The sequence below is a fragment of the Metarhizium acridum genome (genome assembly GCF_019434415.1).
Source record: "Metarhizium acridum strain ARSEF 324 chromosome Unknown scaffold_320, whole genome shotgun sequence".
Taxonomy (NCBI): Eukaryota; Fungi; Ascomycota; class Sordariomycetes; order Hypocreales; family Clavicipitaceae; genus Metarhizium; species Metarhizium acridum.
The window spans coordinates 786,403-804,368 of NW_027094027.1; the positions used below are offsets into that span (position 1 = coordinate 786,403).

Here is a 17,966-nt window from a genome sequence, read left to right on the forward strand (position 1 = left end):
AGAAGAGCTCCCTCCCGTATCTAATATGCAACGTGGCAAACTTTCTATGTCGGATGGGAGGCTTTGAAGCCTCTTTCCTTGACAGAGGAAGTTTTCCCCATTGTATATTAGATTCGGGAGAAGCTATCGCCGTTTGTCAATCGCCCCTCAACAACGCCATTACCGGGAAAACCCACAGAGAGACACGTTGGGCCACTTATTTTATTTCATTAATGATTGCGCGCGTCTCGTTGGGCTTCAAACGATTGTAGTTCGTAAGCAAGTCCTCCATCTGACATCTTGTCGTAAACTTTCTAATCTCATCGTAGGTAAACTTGTGTTTATACAGGTTTAAAACGGGATATGTCTTGGTCAATTAAATGTCTTCGAGACATGGCAGGGACGGCTGTCCAGGCAAGGCTTGATATTACCTGACCGAGATAAGTCTGAGAAAATTTCGTGGACATCTCCACTAAAGTCAACCATTCCATGGACAAAGAAACAATGCCTCACATCCCAACCGTAAAATAATACGCACTCAACGCAGTCCAATACATACTAACCCCGGAGCCTTGTTTCCCAGTCTGGACCCAGAGCGGGGGTTAAACTTCCGTTATTAATGGAGGACAAACTGGGAAGATTTCGTACATTATAGTACGAAATACCAATTCTTCGGACAACCGCACTGGTATGCCTGCGCTTCAGAAGTAATGGATCGCCAGTTTCTTTAGCCGAGTCCGCTCTTCCAGCAATGTTCTTGTATAGTCATGAACCGCCACACATTTCCTGCTAGATCCAGAAGATCTGTCGCTATGCCGTGGCTACGTGCAAAATTAGAGCTCGGTTTCACCATCCGATGTACTATCATCGTGAAACACCGATGGCAAGGTTAGTGCCGACTAGAAGGCCTCTCTATATGTCTGGACTACTGTTGTGATAAACTGGTCGACTTGCGAAGCCAATACTCCCGAGTATGAACTGCTTTTCAGCGGCATTTACTCAATTCCGTTTCAGTCAGAGCAGTGGCTGGTACACCTTTCCATACGGGATTGACTTGTTCTCCGCAAACGCGGCCGATGATTTTGATGTCATGATTCCGAACCATGGCCAGATTTCTGAAGTTCTGAGATAATTATGAGCTTCATAGTGCTCAAATTCCCGGCAATCTAGTTCAAGCTCGAAGAATGATCAACGCTCAAGCTGTACCTCTCCCGTCTTACCTTAGTCACTATTGGTGCGAGGTCAGTTAATATCTCATGTCTATGTGCAGTTACCGTGAATGAAGTTCATACTTTGGGGGGGTGGCTGCAATCTTCCTGCTATCCTCCATTGTCTTCAAGTGGCTATGAAGCTCTGGAAGCCTCGCCATCGGCCTTTATTAACGTTGACATTTGCAGAGCCTCAGGCAAGTCGTCACAAACAACCTTGCAATCGGCCGCTTAGATTGTCAGAGCAGCATGTATAGTGCCACTGGTCCTCCTATTCGGGTGGCCACAGCATGTTGCAACTTCAAACTAGAGCAACTGAGATCCCATTAGATCCTTCCTAGTCGCGGATGTCCCAATTGCTGCCTCACGAAAACAAATTGATGAATCAGCTTATTCAACCACGACCTGGAAACCGTGGTGCTCGTATGCCTTCGGCAACTCTTGCTTGGTCTCTTTGCCTGCCCGATTGGTGAACCAGCGGCATCTCACACACAGCCCTGATACAATGCAATATACACATTGTCTTTGTCCCTTGAATTTACTTCATTTACCTATTGATAATTGCATTATATTCTTGGACGAAGGTCGTCGGATACCATGCTATCTTAATTGGAACACACTTCATTTGCCGAATATACAGTATACAGTGACAGTCACCCAACAACCAAAGTTCGTTTTGCTCACCAACCTAAGCTACGATCAATGAGGGTCATATGGTCCATGTCGCCCAATAAATATGGCCTATAGATACCCAATTACTCCACAAGTGAAATGGCAAATTTCTTCTCTAGGTATCTGGTATACGCCCTGACGCATCATCTGATTAGCACCCACATGCACAGCTGGACAAGTACAAGTGCAACAACATCCCCGTACTAACACTACGGAATTTCAAATCCGCACGTTCATTTCAACTATCAGTCCACGTTGCGAGGCGACAAAACCCCTTTCTTCCAGAAGCGCACAATCCACAGAGTCGGGGGCCGGCGGCGCCGGGTCCTAAAAGCAAAAAAAAAAAAGGAAAAATCGAAACCGAGCCCCGAAATTTCTACTTTGCCATAATGTGGAACTCGGGCTCTCAAGATCAAGATCCATTACGCATTTGTACTACGCTAAGCTCCAAGAGGAAGCCAAGACTCAGGCCGTACTCCATCGTTGTTAGTTGCCAGTGATGCAATCAAGGCCATTAATTCGCCTGAGAGTTGGGGTAAACCAACTCCCATGCCTGTTTAGTTGGTGGGTTCCTCTTAACGGCAAAAACATGATAATCAGTGACGCCCTTGACCGCGAGTTTTTTTTTTTTTTTTGGGTTGGTCTTGTGTTCTGGTTTCATCTGCTCCGTAACTAGGTCGTGCTGCATTGCCCGAGTCTGGTGCGAGTTGACTGATTTATAACGTCCAAGTGCTTGATAAGCTTGGGTTCCAGATCGGGCAGCCAAGACGTAGTTCCTTCCTTCCTGCTGTGTTGGACACCTTGATTGTTAATGCTCGTGGTTGGGAGGGTTCCGTTTTTGTCGTTTGTCCGGGTTGCCGCATCGACAACTCTGACTCAAATGTTTAGTGGTCCGTTTGTGGATTCACGAGCCACGGACATGTATATAAGAAACTTGACGAAGGAGGCGTCGTTTTAGCAATCGTCTCTTTGTTTTTGATACACTTACTGGCATGATCAGGGTTCCAGTATTGGCCATCTCACAACCTTTCCTGACGAACGAGACGCTGGTCTATCAAGGCGCCGAGCAGTCGGGGACACAGCATGACGACGCCAACAACAACCATGTTGTCATCCACACCGCGGGCTCTGCAGGATTCGATGCCTCCGGTGTTCGTTACCAACGATACGGCAGAGAAGGGACCCTCGTTGGGCCATGATGGCAAAGCCCCCGAGTACTTGGACCAAGCAACCATCGAGCGTCTGGGCCGCCAGCGTCCAGACGTGCTGCCCAACTGGCTCGCCGAGTCGTTTTTCGTCTTCACCATTGTCATGTCCATGATGACGGGCGAATACTTCATCGGCGGCTTCAACATTGTGCTGCCACCCATTGCCGACGCCCTTGGGATTCCTGCCTCATCGAGGACTTGGCCCGCCGGAGTGACGAATCTCACAACAGCCGCACTCCTCCTGCCGTTTGCCCGCCTCTGCGACCTGTACGGCGGCAGAGTCGTCTTCCTCTGCGGGCACGTGTGGCTCCTGACATGGTCTCTTGTAAGCGGCTTCAGCCAAAACACCACGATGCTTATTGTGTGCCGGGCCATGCAGGGCATCGGCTCCGCGGCCTTCCTCCCCGCCGGCCTGGCTATCCTCAGCCAGACATACCGGCCCGGCCCGCGCAAGAACTTCGTCTTTGCCGTCTACGGGGCCTTTGCCTGTATTGGCTTCTACTTTGGTATTTTTGTCGGTGCCCTGACGGCCGAGTACCTCGACTGGCGGTGGTATTTTTGGATCGGCGCCATTGTCGGCCTTGTCGTTGGGGTTTCTGGGTCGATTAGCATCCCCAGGCACTTGGGTGATGTGAATCCAGATGCTAGGATGGACTGGCTTGGCGTCTTTACTATTGTTCCCGGCCTGGTCCTCGTCGTCTTTGCGTTTACTGATGGCGGCCACGCCCCGGATGGGTGGAAGACGCCGTATATTTACTGTCACGCTCATTCTCGGCATCCTGTTCCTTGCTGTCGCCGTGTATGTCCAGGGCTGGGTTTCGTCTCAGCCTTTGTTGCCCGCCGATCTGTTCAAGGCCAGGTACATGAAGCGGTTGATGACGGCGCTGTTCTTGTCTTATGGTGTATTTGGCCTCTATCTGTTTTACGCCAGTTTCTAGTAAGCACTGCTTTTGTTCCCGACTCCTCCTTTTACAGCCATAATCTAACCTGATTGATTACTAGTATTGAGACTGTTATGCACACAAAGCCAATCCTCACTGCCGCTTGGTTCACGCCCCTCGCGGTCGGCGGCATGGTGTTGGCCATTGCAGGCGGGCTCGTTCTGCACATCATCTCCAACCAGATCCTCATGATCGTCTCCTCCTTGGGCTTCATCCTGTCTGTTCTTCTGTTCGCACTTATTCCCGACCCAGCCACGTCCGGCAAGTCCACCAGCTTCACTTACTGGGCGTACATTTTCCCGGCCATGATTGCCGGCACCATCGGCGTGGACATTACCTTCAACGTCACCAACGTCTTCATCACCACGGCTATGCCGCGCCGACATCAGGCCGCTGCGGGGGGCTTGATCAACAGTCTGCTGTATCTAGGAATTGCATTCTGGCTTGGCATCGGGGAGCTGGCCGTGTCGGCAACGGTGCAGAGCAGAGGCGGCCACGACAAGGTCGACGACCGTGAGCAGTACCAGATTGGGTTCTGGACGGCGCTCGGCTTGGCCATTGCGTCCTTGGCCCTCGTGCTCACCATCAAGATGGGATCCGCCGAAGCCAGTATGACGGCAGACGAGAAGGCTGAGATGGAGTCGAGACTGCAGTCGCGACAGCAGTCACAGATGCAGCTGGAGGAGCAGCCGCCCCAGGTACAAGCACAGCAGCAGCAGTCTTGAGTCGTTGCAAGTCTCGGACGCAATTTTCTGTTTTTACGTGGCCTTTTCTAATAGGGCGCAGTGTCACTTGCAAGCGGTTCAGCCTTTTTCATTTTCGCATACACTGTTGCATTTTACAAGGCGAGAGTTGTATGAATAGACATGGGACAATTCACATCGTGAATATTTCATATAGGCGATTTAATGACGTAAAATCCTTCTACACTAGTAGCCTTTGGTTCAGATGTGGTTGTGCGACGCAGCTGAGTAAAGCAAGCCGAGGACCGAAGCCGACGACGCCGCCGTGTGACCGGATATCCCTCCCGTCTTGGCGCCGCCTGGACCCATTTCTGACCCGGGTTTGTTCCAACCAGACTTTATCCTTGCCTGTCTGGTGCCTCATGGTGCCTCATAAGACAAGAGGTGGAAAACCACACGACTAACAGACATGTAGATTGGGACGCAGCAAATGGTTTACTCTCCATTCATGGCCGTTCTGCAGAGCTAGCTACTTTATTAGGGAATAGTTCCAGTCGGTTTTCCCGGGTAGGGTACGAGTCACTTATAAGCCACCCCCCATCTTCCAATCCACAGGACCATAGTGTACGATATGCCGTGAAGCCCAACTCTCAGGCAAAGTTCACAATCCCACATGCAGCTTCTACCATGTCCAGGGAACCGCATCACGCCCTACCGAACCGCGAATCCTTGACCACCAAAGACATCATCCACGACATATGGACGGCCACTGATCTCCCCCCAGAGGCACTTGCAGCCCTCGACCTCCCAGGCGCGGACGGCCCTCGCCGCGCGCCTCCTCCGTTCCACCGGGGTCTACGACAGCCGTGCGGCATAGTGCCGAAATCGAGGGCTGCGAAGTAGGCTGTGACTTGATGCCCTGTCCGCCCCAAGATAATGAGGCAGTCTGGACCTCATAAAAGACGGATACATCGTGTATCAACCTCGGTGCGTGTCATGCTTTGGGAGACGTCGCTGGCACGCGGAGGGGAATGCTAGTGTAGTATTCGAATCTTGAACCATAACACTTGTTACCTGTCGATAACTTCGAATTACACGTACGTCGGGCGTGAGCAAGGAGCCATTTTAAGCAAGACCTCAAACAATTCCTGTAATAATTCCATATTGAACGTGCACATGCTGCTACATACGTCTGGCGGTTGCTCAACTTCGCGACCGTAGCACACCGACTTTGTTGTTTTTCGGGGGATAACATGTCCCCAACACGTGCGCCAAAGACCATGTTAAATTTACTAGAAGAAAACTCCGCCAGTGGTCGATATGGCGATAATCCAACTAAAAAAGACACGAGAAGAAGAAATGTGGGTATATACTTGGGACGCCTGTGCGCAACGTTCCAGCCATTCGGGTTGGAATCGTTATCCAGCCCGAGTAGCGCGGCTTGACCGTGCAAACCACAAGTTCTCTGTCGCATCAGTTCTCCTCGCTCCTTATCTTTCTCTATAACACAAAAGTTCATTAGTATGAGTGAACTTGCTTAAAGCCAAAAGTAGGGTTCAAGAGCTACTCACCTCCATCGAATACAAGGAACTCATGTAGGGCAGAGCCAGCAGGTACCATTGGCAGAACGGGCAGCTTCTTGTCAGTGACAACTTCCAAACGAGCAGGGCCTTCAGAGTTGATCAGCCACTTGAGGGCATCCACAGTCTCGGCGGGGTCAACCAGACGGCGAGACTGAACGTGCATTGACTCGGCCAGCTTCACAAAAGCAGGGTCGACCTGGTGAGTGTGGGCGTAGCGATCCTCATAGAAGAGATTCTGCCACTGAGTGACCATACCTTGTTCTTCGTTATTCAGGACGATAACCTTGCCATCAATATTGAACTGCGCGGCAGTGGCCAGCCCAGTCAGAGTCATGCCAAAGGAGGCGTCACCGTCGATATCAATAACAAGAGCCTCAGGCTGGGCGACCTTGGCGCCAATGGCAGCAGGCAAACCAAAGCCCATTGTTCCCAAACCTCCTGAGGTGATCATAGTTCGAGGATGTCTCCACCGGACCTGCTGAGCAGTCCACATCTGATGTTGACCGACGCCGGTAGCAATGTACGTCTTATGCTTGAGATCAGCCGCCAAGTTGCTCAACTTCTCAATAAGGGTCTGAGGCTTGATGAGACCATTACGCTCCGATCTGTCGTAGTGAGACAGCGGCCATTTCTTCTTCCACTCGTTGATCTTGTCAAACCAGGCCTTGCCATCCTCCATAGATCGAGGCTCGACCTCAGGCAAAAGAAGCTTTATGCTAGCGGCCACATCACCTTCGATAGCCTTGGTAGCTTGGACAACTTTATTGATATTCTTGGGCATAATCTCAAAGTGAACAATACCGCCACGCTTCTGGGCGGCAGCAGCCTTGGCTCCAGGAGCAAACTTGGCGATATTTCCCGTAACCCGATCATCAAAGCGACCACCCAAGGCAATAATCATGTCGGCCTCTTGCATAGCCATATTAGCGTAAGCAGAACCGTGCATGCCCAGCGTATGCAGAGCCATGTCGTTAAGCCTATAATAGCCACCTAGACCGTGAAGGGTAGTAGTGACAGGAATAGAGCACTTCTCGGACAGTTCCCTCAAAAGCTCGGGGCCGTTCTCGGACTTGATGATACCCTGGCCTGCATAAATGACCGGCTGCTTGGAAATGTTAACAAGCTCTTGATAGAAGCTTGCAGCTGTTTATGGCTGTGCTCCATGGCGGCTCGGGACGCGGCGCTGGGCAGAGAGGGGAGGGCCGTCTCGGTCGGGATGGCCTTTCTCAGGATACCGGCAGTGACGTCTTTGGGCAAATCGACAAAAACGGGACCGGGGCGGCCAGATGTGGCGATCTCGAAAGCTTCATTGATTCGGCGGGAACTCGGCAACGTTCTTAACCTGACATTCCACTTCGTACAGGCACGAGAAATGCCAACAACATCGGCCTCCTGGGGGGTAATGACGTTAGTGGCACCGGCCCCGGAGGTTACAAGAACGACAAGGCTTGCCAGAAGCACGAGCATAGCCCTCAGCCATATGACCAGCACCTTGCTCGTGTCGGCAAGATGAAATCGAAGTGTTTTGAGTTGTAGATGGCATCGAAAACGGGCAGAATGGCACCACCAGGGTATCCGACTATGCAAGCGGAGTGACTCATGTTAGTAGAGCATTCAGGCATATCACGAGCAAGTGCAAGTTGAAGAGGAGGGATGTCAACGTACAAATGGGCTTAACTTTGTTTAACATCATCTAATCTGCAGATGTAAAGAATTCGCTATGAGCCCAAGTGCACTCGTCTTGGAATTGTGCGCCGGTAGCAGCAATTGCGGGTTGTACGTACGACTCATCCATGTCATTTTTGGGCTGGTTCGCCAATGGCTGAACATGACTCTGATCGGCTGCGTTGAAGGCAGGACTTGGCACGGCGCGAACGCGACTGTTGAGAGTTGTCGTGGTCAGCTCAAAATGGTTCTGCAAGAATGTAGCCGATGCCGGCGGAGAGGCACATGATGGCCAGGGAATGCACTCACGGAGCAGAAGACGTGGCCGTTGCAGCGGTCGCTTGATTTCTTTGCCCAGAGGGAATCTTTTCTGAGGCCTTGAGGGCAGCGGGAGGGGTGGTAGGTAAAGGATCGTGTTTGGCTCACGGCTCTCAAGGCCTTTGAGGCCTGGTGACTTCGAAGCATAGCGAATTGGTGGAGACCAGCTTGAAGCTCTGGTCACGCAAGAATATACAAGATTGATCCAGTACTAACGACTGCTTCCCCGGCTCAATAAGTTGAGAGGGAAGAATGACCTCGCTGGCGAGATGTTTCACCGGAACGGAGCGTGGAACGGAAGGGCTTGGTCACCGACTTACCGCGTCAAGGTAGAGGCACGGGACAATAGCGGATGGTCGGGTGCTGGTTGGTGCATGTGGGCACTGGCGTGAACTGGTTCCCGACGTCCTTCTTGAGGCCCTTGAGGACATTGAATATCTTCTTTGACGTTCGATTCTCGGGTCTAACTCCCAGTCGCATTGCCTTTACTTCAAGTATCACGCACGCTGTCAAGACCTCCCGGGTGCTTCACAGTCGCGCGCCATCGGAGCAGCGACATGTCCCGAGTCTGCAAGTCCCTGAATGTCCACGCTACCCCAGCCGCCACTTTTGGCTTGCCCCCGTACCATCACCGTCACAAGCCAGTACAACGACCAGCATGTGCAAGCCGAACAGTCCAGCTTTGACAGGCCAGCGCAGGCGAGCCCTGGGACAGCCGGCCATGCGGAGTTCGTTGCCTGACGGGTATTTGGACTGGCCACGTCTGGATAATGCTTTAACGTTGGCTTTTGCGGAAGTGTCTACAACCCAAGTCCAAGTGGCTGGCTTAGTTGCACTACGTACTCGATACTCGTGCACGGGGAGATCCAGCAACAGTCGAGGCAAACATTGAAGTATCAGGCGTCCAGATCCAGCATTGACTTGTAGTAGTTTCAAAGTCCACATCAATGCAGCTTGTTGTCCGTCAAACGTGTCTCAAACTTCTCATCTCCTCCGCTTTCGCTTGCCTGGCTCCGATGCAAAAGGGCCATCCACTGCCGTGCAGCTACTGTCGTGCTCCATACTTTGTGCTCCGTAGAATGCACGTCAATTTGCAATAGTTACGCATACCTACCTACAGTGGGTTCGCAGTAATTCCGAAAAACGCCCACTTTTACACTAAAACTTACACTTTTTAAAGCTTATAATTCTATTAAATAATATATTAAAAAGTAAATTCTTTTATAAATATATAAATAAACACTTAATAATTATAAATATTCTTTTTATAATATTTTTAAAATTTTATTTCTTATTTTATTTAAGTTTAAAATAATTAAATATTCTTAAAATTTTAACTTATTTTTATTTTTAAATTTTACTTTAAATAAAATAATATAAAATATTAAAAATATATATAAATAATATTTAAGTATTAAATTATTAAATAATAATTTTAGTATTTATTTTACTTTTATATATTATTTAATATAAATTTTTAAAAAGTATAAGTTTATTTTTTAAGTGGATTTTTTTTTTCGGAATTACTGGGACCGACTGTAGGTAGGTAGTTATGCCGCCAGAGATGATTGATCAATACTTTCGCGCTCCATCCAATCATGCTGGGGTCCGCTCGTCATCTGCTTGTCAGCCAATAGCGAACTACGCACATGGCAACTTACAGAGCGTCTCAATCTTGTGTGCTTCAGTGACTTGGTAGAATGGCCACGCCAACTCCTTATGCTGCCGTGTCGCATCACAATTGAATAGACCGAGCCATACTAAATTGAATAAGTAGCACATCGTTAGTGGCATACATAGTTTTTATGCCGCGTCTTGCGAAATGATAGCTGAGAAATCTCCCATCTGTCCCTCGCTGTTGTTGCGGTCTCGGCCTCTTGGTGACCCACTTTGGCTGCGATTTTGGGCTGCTCTGTGCTGTAAGTGGAATCAATCAGCAACTTACCGGAGCCATTTATACATCCAAGTTGCCACATCCAGTGAATTCTACATAATGTTCTGTACTCTGTATATACTGTGAAATTTAGCACGTTGACTTGCCCGTCTCGTGCACACGTACACAGACTTGGCATCAAGAGTAAAATGCACGCGTTCCACGTGTCAATATTAAGTAATCTTCAAAAGAAAAGCCAAAGCCTCAAACCCTCGAGCCATTATCAATCGCTGTCCATTCGCCGTAATACAAGGGTGTCGCCATAGCCTTAGCCACCACTGAAATGTGATTGTTCCCCCCTGCCCCGTTCTACAGCCCCTATCGCTCTTCAATTGGTATCTTCACTATATCCCTAATGTGCAAGTCTCGCGTCCAGGCCCATGACCGAACGATCACCATGGTATCTCAAAGAAAAAAAAAGAAAAAAGAAAAAAAAAAGAGTAGAAATAAGACTGGCAGAAAGGATGGATAATAGCAATGCTGGGTGTAATGGTACAAAAGAAATATGCCAAATCATGCAGGTGCCCACGCTTCAACGATGGACTGCGTATTAGATGTACATGCTTCCTCCTAGCTTTTGAAAATAGATCTAAATATATAATGCTTGGGCTGTGTGGGTATGGAGTACAGAGAGAGTGGTTGTATAGAGAAAAAAAAAAGGGTCGAGAGGCAAGCGGATGCCAAAAGAAATTATCAATATTAACCGACATTACGGTAGATTGATTGTAAAGAGTTGTTGATTAGCATGTTAGAGGTCTCAAATATGATTATATGTTTGTAAATCGATATGGTTTCGGCAACCGTGCCAGCGTTGCGAAATAGCGGGGGTATAGATTCCGTGTAACAAGCAGTGTCCATGAGAAACAGTAATGGATGTAATAGGAGTGTAGAACCATATTCCCGATGTTTCCTACATGCCCAGCATTGTAGGTACCATTTCTGGAGGAATGCTCTCATGAGGGGTTGCCTTTTTGGCTGGTCGAAGACTTTCCATGCTCACCACTCTGTTCCACGAAGCTGGTCGCTTGTGGGGAACTGGAGTTGCTGGTCGAACCGTTGACGTTTGACTCGCATTCATTGTGTAATCATAATCATATAGGCCATGTGGAATATCAACTTGTGGAGGGTAGGGGTCAAAGGATTCCATAGTGCACCAAGACTGGTGAGGATTCTGCTCCATCTGCATTGCGTACATCATCGGACCATGAACAGGCGTGTTGATTTGCTTTGGTAGGTCTTGCTGCACTTCGGGAGCAAACTGTGGAGCATCGGCCGGCCAGGCAGATTCGTTTGGGATCGGGTAGGGCGTTCCAGGGTGAGGGCCGCTTGGCAAGTCGTCACCCATGACGGTATCAACGTTCCCGTTAGGGCCGCTCACAGGTACACTAGTAAAGCTGGCGGCAGAGCCGGCAGGTGTGGTACTTGGGCCGACAACACTAGCGGGAGTTGGTGGACGCGATGATCGTTTGCCCTTTCGACTGGGTAACCTGAAAACAGATTGGGATATGCTTGAGCGGCTTGATCGGCGTTTCGTCGTGGTTAGGATCGAAGAAGTGTCATCGTCGGGCTTGGGGCTTGCTGCATTGGCAGCGTTGTGTCCGGGGGAGTTAATCAGACACTGATTTCGGTAAGGAAGTTGAAAGTATATGTCGATTTCTGCTGGTGGAGGCGTGACTGGAGACGTGAAGGGAGCTGTGCCCAGAATAAAGGCCAGCCGAACCAGGTTGGAAATATCATTCCCAAGGTGACGGCATTCAAGCATCCGTTTAAGATCCCCTGATGACCGTGGCCGCCAATGTAACCCCTGTCGCTTCTCTTTGGGCCATATACAGGTCTTCCAGGTGGATTTAACTTGTGGCTGTCTCATCAAATTTTGAATCAGTACTTTGTATTCCCAATCCTTGACGTCAAACCCGTCCTCGAAGTGTTTGGCGATGTGTTCAAAGTGCTTGTCCCGCGTTGCAGAGGCGTCTTCAGCCGATTGCGATTCAAACAAACGATCTTTACAAGCGGCAAACCCACACGAAAAGACAAGCTGGGTACATAGCTCTGTTCGTGCTGTGCTATTCGGCAAAGCTTTCACTCTATGTGCCTCTTTGGCATGAGTGCTATACGCTCTCTCAGTAGAGAAGGAAAGATGACAGCCCTTGGTGCGGCAGATCCAGATAACATCAGCACCGTGGAAGTTGTGCAGATGCTTCTTAAAGTCGCTTTTGCGTCCAAAGCCCACAGGGCTGTTGTCAAGAAAGCACATCGGGCATTGATACTTCTTCGAAGTAGGAGCAACCAAAGGCGGAGACGGATGGGAAGTCACATCATTCGGCGGGAGCGGTACGGGGTCAGCGGCTGGTGAATCCAACCAAGATCGCTCGCTAATTTTGGTGGGTTCCGGATCATGCATCGGCTGCATATCGTGGGACACGTCAGGCCAAGTGTATTGGGTGTTGATAGAAGCATCGTCCGACCTGCAGTGAGATACATCTGAACCAGTCCAGGCCAAAGAGGGCGCGCTGATGCTACTAAGAAGTGTGCTTGCTGAGAATGTGGACGCCCCAGCTACATCAGCTAAGTCAGCTTGTCTGCTTGGCGTTGAATTGAACAGGGACTTCCTTTCTTTTACGCGTCAAGGAAACTTACATGACGATGGTGACCCTGTCAAAGCGCAGAGAAGGCTGGGTATTCCATATCGCTGGACCAATCGCAAGAGCTGCTGTTGGTCTTCATCTGTCAATGGTCGTACGTTGGCGTCATCATGTGTTTGGTGTGTTTGGCTCTGGTACGGAAACATGGCTGAGTGTCGTGGCAGTTGGATGTGCCGAAGCCAAAATCACTCAAATGAAACGTCGTGTTAAGCGCCAATGCCAAAAGTAATTGTGATGTATCGACAACGGAAGGTTCATTCGGTTTATGTCGTCGCCGGTGATGTTCCCCAAAGTGTTCAAGTCCAAAGCTCCCTCCAGAACGAAGCCTTGGCTTGACCGCCGCCTCTCACCCCCGCGCGCAGAGGCGCTGTGACTGAAGAGAGGCTGGGAGAGAGAGAGATGTTGAGGGCGAATGATTTTGAAGTCCAGTCTCGAGCACGCGATGAAGCAGAGACGGACGTAAAGCAGGCAGGCAGGCCAAAGAGAGACGTGTATAAAAGCAAGTTCCAAACGGGCGCAGGGTTGAGTTTGTGATCTTGTTCGACTCTAAGGCGGGATGTGCTGGATGTGCCACAAACACTTCCAAATTATATCCAACAGTTGATATCTTATACTGTCGCGATGTTATTTGGGATGGTAAAACCAGGTCTCAACATGGATGCAAATAGCAAAGAGAAAGGGTGGGCAGGAGTGGCATGAGAAAGCAGAGAAGCTGGGGCAGCGAGCTTCTAGAAGATCTCGGAGAAGGTCCAAGTTTCCGTAGGCAATATGAAATAGTACACTTCAGGCCTGTCATCGGTTGACACCAGACAGGTTCCAACAAGCCAACCGGAGCCCCATTCTTGTTCTTTACCCTCCACCCAGCAAGAGGATTACCCCCCCCCCTTGGCAGCAGGCATAGACCCTGGATCCTCGGTCCTGGGTCTTTTTTTGTTTCTTAGAGTTGCGTGTGTTGACGAAGAGGTTGACCCAGGGGTCATCAAGCCATTGGTGCCATGGGACCCTTGTCGCAGACCACTCGCAGACCAGTGGCAGACCAACAGGGGCGGCCGTTTCAGGAACGGCCTCATTTCTCACCGCAGTCTCAACGCATTCTGAAACGCCTTGGTTGCAGACAACCCCACGTCGCGACACCCGCTACGCTCAATCAGTGCGTAGAAGCTGATTGCAAAAGCCGCCCCCATTTGGGAATGTCGAGGGAGCCCGACTAGAAGCATGGACCAGCGACCGGTATTGCACGCCAAATTGGTCCTGGCTTTTCTCCGTCTGGAGTCGCCGACAGCCAACCACGAGGTGTCTCGGGTCGTCGTATGGTCACGTTGGACTGGCAAAGTAAGATTAGCTGTGAGCCACCCTTGTCGATCCCTCCCTGCAGTGAACCCAGCGTGGTGCATGGCGTTCTTTAGCAAAGCCCTTTGGGTAAAAGATTGGAGAAAAGAATGCCCAGCCCTGGCAGGGCTGGCCGCTTGGTGCTTCTGCCGTTTTTCTAGAAGGCGAGGAATGGAGGGATGGCGGGATGGCGGGAGCCACGGGCTGTCAGACCCCATCGCAATGACGAGAGCAGAAGTGGCGGTTGGTCATCAAGCACGGCACGGCTGGAATGGTTGATTGCATGGTGTCTTCAAGTGATAATTGCCATTATGCGGGCCTTTATCTTGCGGGATCCTGAGAGTTTTTGGTGGTGGTATATTATGGTAGTCGTTTCGTCGTCTCCAGCCCCCAACTCGCAGAAGAGGGGAGATTGAGACAAAAACATGTGAGGGAGCGGGCTATTGGGCAGACGGATTTGGGCAGGTGCGAAACACTGGAGGCAGGAGGCTACGTTGGTACCTACCTAGGTACCTAGGTACCCAGGTCCTGCTTTGCCCAGGCAGATGTGCACGCAGGTACGCGGGAGCGAGCAAGCATCAGGCAGCCGGGCATGAACCTCGTCGAGACAGCCTGCAGGAATCGATTGGGGTTCAAACGATGCCAGGACGATAATAATAGTTAACTAACATCTATCTCATTTATGGCAGGCACTTCGTATTACTACTGGGTATCCGATACTCCGTAGTAGGATCCGAATCGTCCAAATCGTTCAAATCGTCAACCAGGGTCTTGAATCCCATGTTCTGTACCGAATGAAAACTTCCGACACTTCACTCCTAGAGATGCGCATAGACCAGTCATCCCGGGTTGCACGCTCTACCAGAGTGACTAACAACGGGAATGGGGACGCACACCGTTGCATCGTCTCTTTCGTCAACGTCGCAGTCGATGGCAGTGTCGGGGTCGGGTTAAATTACCGGAGGTAGGTAGTTCAGACAACTTGATTCCTTGCAAACTTTACTGCACAAACACTCTCATGCCAAGATTGCATTCTCACAATCTTTCCCCAACGGGCCGAAAACGTCTCGAGTTTACCCTGAAAGAGTGCACACACATTGAGGATATGTCAATTTACATTCTGGCTGTGCTGTGGCCTCGCACCGCATTGAAGAGTCCGGGGTGTAAATCAAACCAGGTCAGAAAGTAACCAACCGTCTTGAATACAGAGTCTGGTAGATAACGTAGATGCTGACCCACAATTCGGGCACCCTCATCTTGTCATTTGAAAGACGATCGGGAACAAAGTATGCGCTGGGACACTAAAACTTCAATGTTATTATCTTGCAATTATCTAATGCTCTCCAGGTGCTCTCCAGAGAGCGAGTCATCATATTAAGTCGGTAATGCGAGTCACTGTGTGTGATGGTGAAATGATGGCGAGACAAATGCGGGCTTGCATGGTTCAGAAACACAACTACCGTTCAATCCGGACGTAGTCCGTACAATACGATGGAGTCATGAACTGCCAGGGAAGTCCAGTCGACAGATGCTCCGTTCTCCGTACTCAGCAAAACACTCGGTACGGAACATGGCCAAGCGAGGGGTTCTATCAATGTCTGGTCCCCATTTACAATGGAACCTGAGTTCTTATCTGCCACACCACCGCCATGGGGCTGGTGGGTTTGAGTGAGCATGCGAGGACAGGAATCAATAACTGGCAACAGAAAGAAAAACTCAGTCTCTCGTACTCCGTTCATGTACGCTGCTGACCCTTGGCTGCCGATGAACCCATTTTCGCTCCCACAGCCTCACTCCATATTACCATGGCATTATAGTATGCGAAACGAAAGATGAGGACAAATGCACCGCGGCATAATTGTACTACTATAAACAGCGGTTTCCGCCAATGGCCAAGCCAGGCCATGTGGCTGCGTCCCCATATGTCATGCACACTCAGCCCCAGGTGCCGTCTTGCCGTCAAGTCCCGCGTGAGGGCACCTTTCCGGCAGAAGCAGCGCATTCACGAATTTGGAGTCGCTACTCCGTACGAAAGCACAATATCTGAATGCCCACTGCTGTCATGAATTGAGTTTCCGGAGACTATGCTCCATGGGCTCGGCTCCATGGGCTCCGTACTGTTCTTCTAGAAAATGGCTGCCCTAGTCTGGCATCGGCAACGCCGTTTTATCCGTTACGGCCCTGGCTCACGACACGCAGGGGTGAGGCGTGATGGCGAGTGGCAGGTTGCCGGGGCAGAGAGCACTTTTCTCTCCCCTTTACGGAGTACACATGACGGACGCCGTTGCAATATCCCAGTCCGACAAGAGCTACTTGTCAGCCAAATCTATGCAGTCTGCTGCCTCCAGCACGTAGTCGCCAACTGGAAGCCAAGCCAGCTGAGGCACCGTCCACAGTGCCTACGGGATCAAAAATGGCTGCTGACAGATGACGGGGCTGGTCTGTAATCAGCTCGACTATTCAAACATCTTGTTGTTGAAGGAAGGGGCATGTCAGTCAATATGCAACACTCTCCGACTCAGTGATCACCGCGGCTGTAATCGAGATTCATGAGTGATATACTAAGCCAGACGAGATTTGTCATCCCCAACGACGAACAACTTGTATTCTAATTATAAATGTATTCCGTGATATTGGTATATCGTCCCCGTCAGTGGAGCCGAGCGCCTTGGGTGACGAGGTGATGAGATGGTTCCAAGATTATGGCAACTCGGGTCGGTTCCTCGAGACTTGTCCGATTTAGACTGGACGCATCGTTCCAGAGTGTCAAGACGATAGTGTGTGGTCCTTGTCGTACCTGCATTGTTTCGCCCCATGCAGTCCCCGACATGCGGCAGCGCGCCAAACCGGAGCACGATACCCCATTGAGAACGGACTCTGATGCACGTTATCAAGCCGTTCAAGCCGTTCAATAAACCCAAGTATCGCCACGTGGCTCCGTCTTACATTTTTCTGGAAGCTTTCCCCAACCGTGTGAGAAGGCCCGCGCTGTTCATTTCCTAAGCCACGCAATATGCCAGTGAAACATTGCATGTGACGCCGTCGTTTTCTCTGCAGATGACTCGGGGAACGAAACTTGACAAGCCGACTCGTAAACGCCAACCCGCTGCGCTCTGCAGCCGTTGGATGGTGTGGGAGCGCATCAGACCTATCCCGTCTCCAAATGTTCCGGTTCTGAGGGTGGGCTGACGACCAATGAGGTTGGCTAATTGCCTTTGTTTTTTTGCTATTGGTATCATTCAAGACTGGGCGTGATGGCACAATCACCGTGCGTCGCCATCATGATGAAGTTGCTCTTTGATGGAATTATTTGTGCGCTGCTGCCATGCACATTGATTGACTGCACCCTGAGATGCATCGCCGCACAACGACCCGGAGCTGGTCTAGGGTGGCTACTAGGTAATTAGGGCGCGGACAAAAAGCAGCCATCAATGGCTTATAGGAGGCCCCCGTCCCAGGGGAAAACGCTCCTCAAACCAAGTCGTACTCCGTCATGATTCGGGTGAGTTAAGCTTGTGAAAATTCGCACCATGGTGCATGTCGACTTTCCTTGTCGCAGTCAGGCAATTGCTTGCAATGCGACCAACGAGGGGTTGGCGCCAACTATCCACGCCCATTTCCAAGGCAGTTTTGTATTTGCATGTAGCATCCCGCTTAACAATTGGCATTGGTTCGGATCCTTATACAACTAACCTTGGAGTAGCGCTACATCAAGATTAAACAGTTGCTGGTCCACCATTGATACGCAGCACCTAGCTCATTTCAGCTGCCCTCGAAAGAAGCATGTTGATTAAAAGTAACTTTT

At 50.3% G+C, this 17,966-nt stretch overlaps 5 protein-coding genes across 5 annotated transcripts; 2 read left to right on the plus strand and 3 right to left on the minus strand.

Moving 5' to 3' along the window:
• The first annotated feature begins 3,697 nt into the window (after positions 1–3,697).
• J3458_014513 (uncharacterized protein) lies at positions 3,698–4,994 on the plus strand. The gene is made up of 2 exons (XM_007816446.2): positions 3,698–4,004; positions 4,070–4,994. Exons 1-2 carry the CDS (start codon positions 3,709–3,711, stop codon positions 4,731–4,733), a joined length of 960 nt encoding a protein of 319 aa, XP_007814637.2. The 5' UTR covers positions 3,698–3,708; the 3' UTR covers positions 4,734–4,994.
• Positions 4,995–5,170: 176 nt separating this feature from the next.
• On the plus strand, positions 5,171–5,594 carry J3458_014514 (uncharacterized protein; the record flags this gene model as incomplete). The annotated part of the gene is made up of 1 exon (XM_066120601.1): positions 5,171–5,594. Exon 1 carries the CDS (start codon positions 5,379–5,381, stop codon positions 5,592–5,594), a length of 216 nt encoding a protein of 71 aa, XP_065974436.1. The 5' UTR covers positions 5,171–5,378.
• Positions 5,595–6,254: 660 nt separating this feature from the next.
• ILV2_5 (Acetolactate synthase, mitochondrial) lies at positions 6,255–7,196 on the minus strand (the record flags this gene model as incomplete). The annotated part of the gene is made up of 1 exon (XM_066120602.1): positions 6,255–7,196. The coding sequence occupies one exon, from the start codon at positions 7,194–7,196 to the stop codon at positions 6,255–6,257; it is 942 nt and encodes a 313-aa protein (XP_065974437.1).
• Positions 7,197–7,318: 122 nt separating this feature from the next.
• On the minus strand, positions 7,319–8,319 carry ILV2_6 (Acetolactate synthase, mitochondrial; the record flags this gene model as incomplete). Its single annotated transcript, XM_066120603.1, has 3 exons — positions 8,249–8,319; positions 8,059–8,154; positions 7,319–7,853 (listed from the first exon to the last, which is right to left on the minus strand). Exons 2-3 carry the CDS (start codon positions 8,067–8,069, stop codon positions 7,319–7,321), a joined length of 546 nt encoding a protein of 181 aa, XP_065974438.1. The 5' UTR covers positions 8,070–8,154; positions 8,249–8,319.
• Positions 8,320–10,162: 1,843 nt separating this feature from the next.
• Positions 10,163–13,561, minus strand: J3458_014517 (uncharacterized protein). The gene is made up of 2 exons (XM_007816448.2): positions 12,828–13,561; positions 10,163–12,746 (listed from the first exon to the last, which is right to left on the minus strand). Exons 1-2 carry the CDS (start codon positions 12,976–12,978, stop codon positions 11,101–11,103), a joined length of 1,797 nt encoding a protein of 598 aa, XP_007814639.2. The 5' UTR covers positions 12,979–13,561; the 3' UTR covers positions 10,163–11,100.
• Between the last annotated feature and the right edge of the window lie 4,405 nt (positions 13,562–17,966).